The sequence below is a fragment of the Solanum pennellii genome, chromosome 1 (assembly GCF_001406875.1).
Source record: "Solanum pennellii chromosome 1, SPENNV200".
NCBI classification, from domain to species: Eukaryota; Viridiplantae; Streptophyta; class Magnoliopsida; order Solanales; family Solanaceae; genus Solanum; species Solanum pennellii.
Window position 1 is genome coordinate 86,817,774 of NC_028637.1, and position 3,909 is coordinate 86,821,682.

Genomic DNA, 3,909 nt, shown 5'->3' on the forward strand with positions numbered 1-3,909 from the left:
TTCTTCAAGCAAAATGGCAATTTCATTTTTAATGTAATTATTGGCTCGACAACTTTTAATATAATCAATACTTTGATTGCTCCCTTAGCCTAAAGTATTCTAATTGAAACCAAAACTTCTACGTTACATAAAGCAAAAAAAAAATTAATTTGGTTGAAGTATCAATTACAAGGTTTCTTCATTGGACATTGGTTTAAACATATACTTGTGGGTGTAGTTGATATTGAAAAGTACATTTTTTTTATCTAACTCAACCACAAATATAAAATATTAGTTGAGGGGTGTGAAAACTGTCAAAAAAAAAGAAGATAATTCACTATATAAAAAAATAAGGCATAATATATAAATATGCCGTTTAACTTGGTTTCACATGATATTTATGTCTTTCAACTTTAGGTGTATAGAAGTAGACACTTGAATTTACGTAAAATTGAACAAGGAGACATACACGTTCTACATGACGTAAAACATGTAGGGCGCCATATAGGACGTAAAATTGTTATATAGGACAACACACAGGACACAAAATTGTCATGTAGAACGAATGTGATCTATATGTTCAATTTGGAACAAATTTAAATACCTACTTATACACACTCAAAACTGAAGGACATATAAATATCAATTAACGCTACCAAAAAGTATATTTATGTGTTATATCAAAAATAAATTTATAAATACAACAAATTTATTGCTAAATAAGAACTTTAGAAGTTTATAAACTCATAAAACTTAATTTCAGCTATATAATGTTTCTTTTTAATAGGTTAACGGTTAATGTTAATGTTCAAATGTTTTTTTTTTAATTATAACTACTTTAAAGCCATCTGATTATGTAAAAAATGTTACAATGCATATATGGAACTTGAAGCACGTGAATACAATAATTATGGATTTATATTTATTGCCAACGCTCTATATAATTATTGCTAAAAGCTTAAGTGACTCTAAATGCAATGCCATTAATTCAATCACCACTAAATATTTTCGCGGCAATAAAACCCATAGTGAATATATATCTAAAATCTGAACTAGTAACTAAGAAGCAAGTTGTAGTTGATAATTAATATTAAAATGTTGTTTAGCTGTTTTCATGTGTTTGGATTAGTACTTGGTCAAGTTAATCACTAGATCTTTCTCTATATATAGAAGGGCTAAACACTAATTTACTTAATTATAAGTGAGAATATTAAGGTATATATCTGCCTAATTAAGAGTAATTTTAGAGAAATTATTTTTGCAAGAAAGAGTAAAGGAGATGGAAGGAGGAATATTGAAGTTTTTGTTCTTCACTATACTAGTTTTTGTTGCAATAGGACATAGTAATGGTCAATTAAGAAAAGGTTTTTATAAGTCGAGTTGTCCACAAGCTGAACAAATTGTTCAAAACATCACTTGGAAACGTGTTGCTAGTAATTCTACCTTGCCTGCTAAATTGTTGAGGATGCATTTTCACGATTGCTTTGTCAGGGTACATATGTATTCTCCATATATAATTTAAAATTTACTCAATTATTATCGTTACATAATTTTATACATTTCGATGAAATAATTTATACACGAATTTTCTTTTAGGGTTGTGATGGTTCAGTATTGATAGACTCCACAGCAAACAACAGTGCGGAGAAGGCTGCAATACCAAATTTAAGCCTAGGAGGTTTTGATGTGATTGATGAAATAAAAACTGCACTAGAAAACACTTGTCAAGGAGTCGTATCGTGTGCTGACATATTGACATTAGCGGCTAGAGACTCTGTTTCGTTCCAAGTAAGTAGTTCGATATAAATTTAATTTCTATACACTGACAGTCAGTGTCATAAAACGTTTAGCTATAATATTCCATAGATAATCATAAAATAGATTACTTATACCTAATACAATAACATGCTATAATATTCCAGAGTAATTTTCGAGATTAGTTATCTATTATCTCTCGTACAATGTATATAACTTTATGATGACATGATGTGGTGATGCAGTTTAAGAAACCAATGTGGGAAGTGGTAACTGGAAGAAGAGATGGAAGAATTTCAAAGTCTTCAGAAGCACTCTCTGAAATCCCATCACCATTTTTCAATTTCACTTCCCTCAAACAGTCCTTTGCCAACAAAAGCCTCACTGTTCATGATCTTGTGGTTTTATCAGGTTGGTTTATGGAATTAATACTAAAAATTCAAGAATGTAATATTCTTTATACATAGTGATAGAATAAAATTTTGGAAAAAAAGATAAATATATCACCGAACTATCGTAAATAGCATGTAGATATCTTTCGTCATATTCTTAATTCTTGGGACATTGGTGCAGCCCCTACCGTCTAAAAACGCATATATACATACACGAGTAATAATTTTATTCGCCGACCCGACAGATAAGATTGCACCACGTGACCCTAATAGTCTTCCGTTAGAGTGAAGGCAGGGGCACGAATGTCCCAAAAGTACGACAAAGGGTATCTGCATACCATTTACGATAGTTCGGCGGTATATTTGTCCTTTGTCCCTAAATTTTTCACAATAAATGTATTTTAAGTTGTCATTGTAGCTCGTCTTTTAGAACAATCTCTCCACCTCCACGAGGTAGTGATTATAAGGTCTGCGTACACTCTACTCTCTCCAGACCACACTTGACTCTTAACTTGGCGTCAGCTGACAACTATGACCTTTAACTTTGGGTGTGCACAAGTAGACACTCAAATTTGTATAAAATTGAACAAATAGACACATTCTTCCTACGTGACAAAATTTTGTGTCGTCCGACGTAGTATATATGTCATGTAGGATACGTGTATTTACTTGTTTAATTTTACACATGTTTAAGTGTCTACTTGTGCACATTCAAAATTGAAGAGCGTAGTCGTCCGCTGAAACCAAGTTAAGGATCATATTTATATATTATACATAAAATAAAAATTCATTACATTGTCAGTGCATATATGTTACTTAAATCTATTTAAACATGGGATGGGATTGTTGGGATTTTGCAGGGGGACATACAATTGGAGTTGGACACTGTAATCTCTTTAGCAACAGGCTATACAATTTCACAGGAAAAGGAGATTCAGATCCTTCCTTAGATTCAACATATGTAACTTTCTTGAAAACAAAATGTCAAAGCCTTTTAGACAACACAACAACTGTTGAAATGGATCCTGGGAGTTCTTTAACCTTTGACAATAATTATTTTTCTGCCTTAAAACAACAAAAGGGCCTTTTTCAATCAGATGCTGCACTTTTGACTAATAAAGGAGCTAAAAATATTGTTGATGAGATGCTTATTGATGGAAAATTCTTCACTGAATTTAGCCAATCAATGAAGAGAATGGGAGCTATTGGAGTATTGACTGGATCTAATGGAGAAATTAGAAAAAAATGCAACGTGGTTAATTAAATAATTCTTTAAAGCAAGTCTTGTGTATGTGTGTGAATTTGGTTGAGCTTTGTTTGTTTCTTTTTATTAGTTGCACAAGGAGTATAAAAATGGAGAGATAGTTGTTGTGGTTCGAGTCCTGGATATGTTGAAAATTATGTTGGAAGCATCACCTCAAATGAGCTATGCAGTGTGCGATTTGAATTTAGTCGGGATTTAATGTAAAATCCTGACGGCACGTGAAAAAAAAATTGATTTTTGCGTATTGATGAGTGATGTAATGTTTATGATTGATTAAATAAGTAATTTGTTTAACTTATTCCCTCCATATGAAAGCATAGTAGACCGTTGTATTTGTTTTGATCTTTTTTGGCTTGATTCCTATGTTCTATGATATTTTATATATCCATACACTTCTATTTGATTAAAATGTATGTCTTATATCATTTTGATCGTTGACTAAGTTTATCTGACATTTATTTTGTTGAATTACACGCCACTAGAACGATAATTAAGTGGATAGTGATAGATTTGCTTTGG

General features: G+C 31.5%; 1 protein-coding gene across 1 annotated transcript; it reads left to right on the forward strand.

Annotated features, from left to right (window-relative positions):
• The first annotated feature begins 1,222 nt into the window (after window positions 1-1,222).
• Window positions 1,223-3,684, forward strand: LOC107029689 (peroxidase 39-like). Its single transcript, XM_015231132.2, has 4 exons — window positions 1,223-1,471; window positions 1,576-1,767; window positions 1,980-2,145; window positions 2,987-3,684. Exons 1-4 carry the CDS (start codon window positions 1,259-1,261, stop codon window positions 3,388-3,390), a joined length of 975 nt encoding a protein of 324 aa, XP_015086618.1. The 5' UTR covers window positions 1,223-1,258; the 3' UTR covers window positions 3,391-3,684.
• The last annotated feature ends 225 nt before the right edge of the window (window positions 3,685-3,909 follow it).

Bases quoted from the DNA above. Each gene is read 5' to 3' on its own strand.
- LOC107029689 (XM_015231132.2), top strand. From the start codon at position 1,259: ATGGAAGGAGGAATATTGAAGTTTTTGTTCTTCACTATACTAGTTTTT. The intron at 1,472-1,575 runs GTACATATGTAT...ATTTTCTTTTAG, and splicing joins TTCACGATTGCTTTGTCAGG to GGTTGTGATGGTTCAGTATT. The intron at 2,146-2,986 runs GTTGGTTTATGG...GGGATTTTGCAG, and splicing joins TGATCTTGTGGTTTTATCAG to GGGGACATACAATTGGAGTT.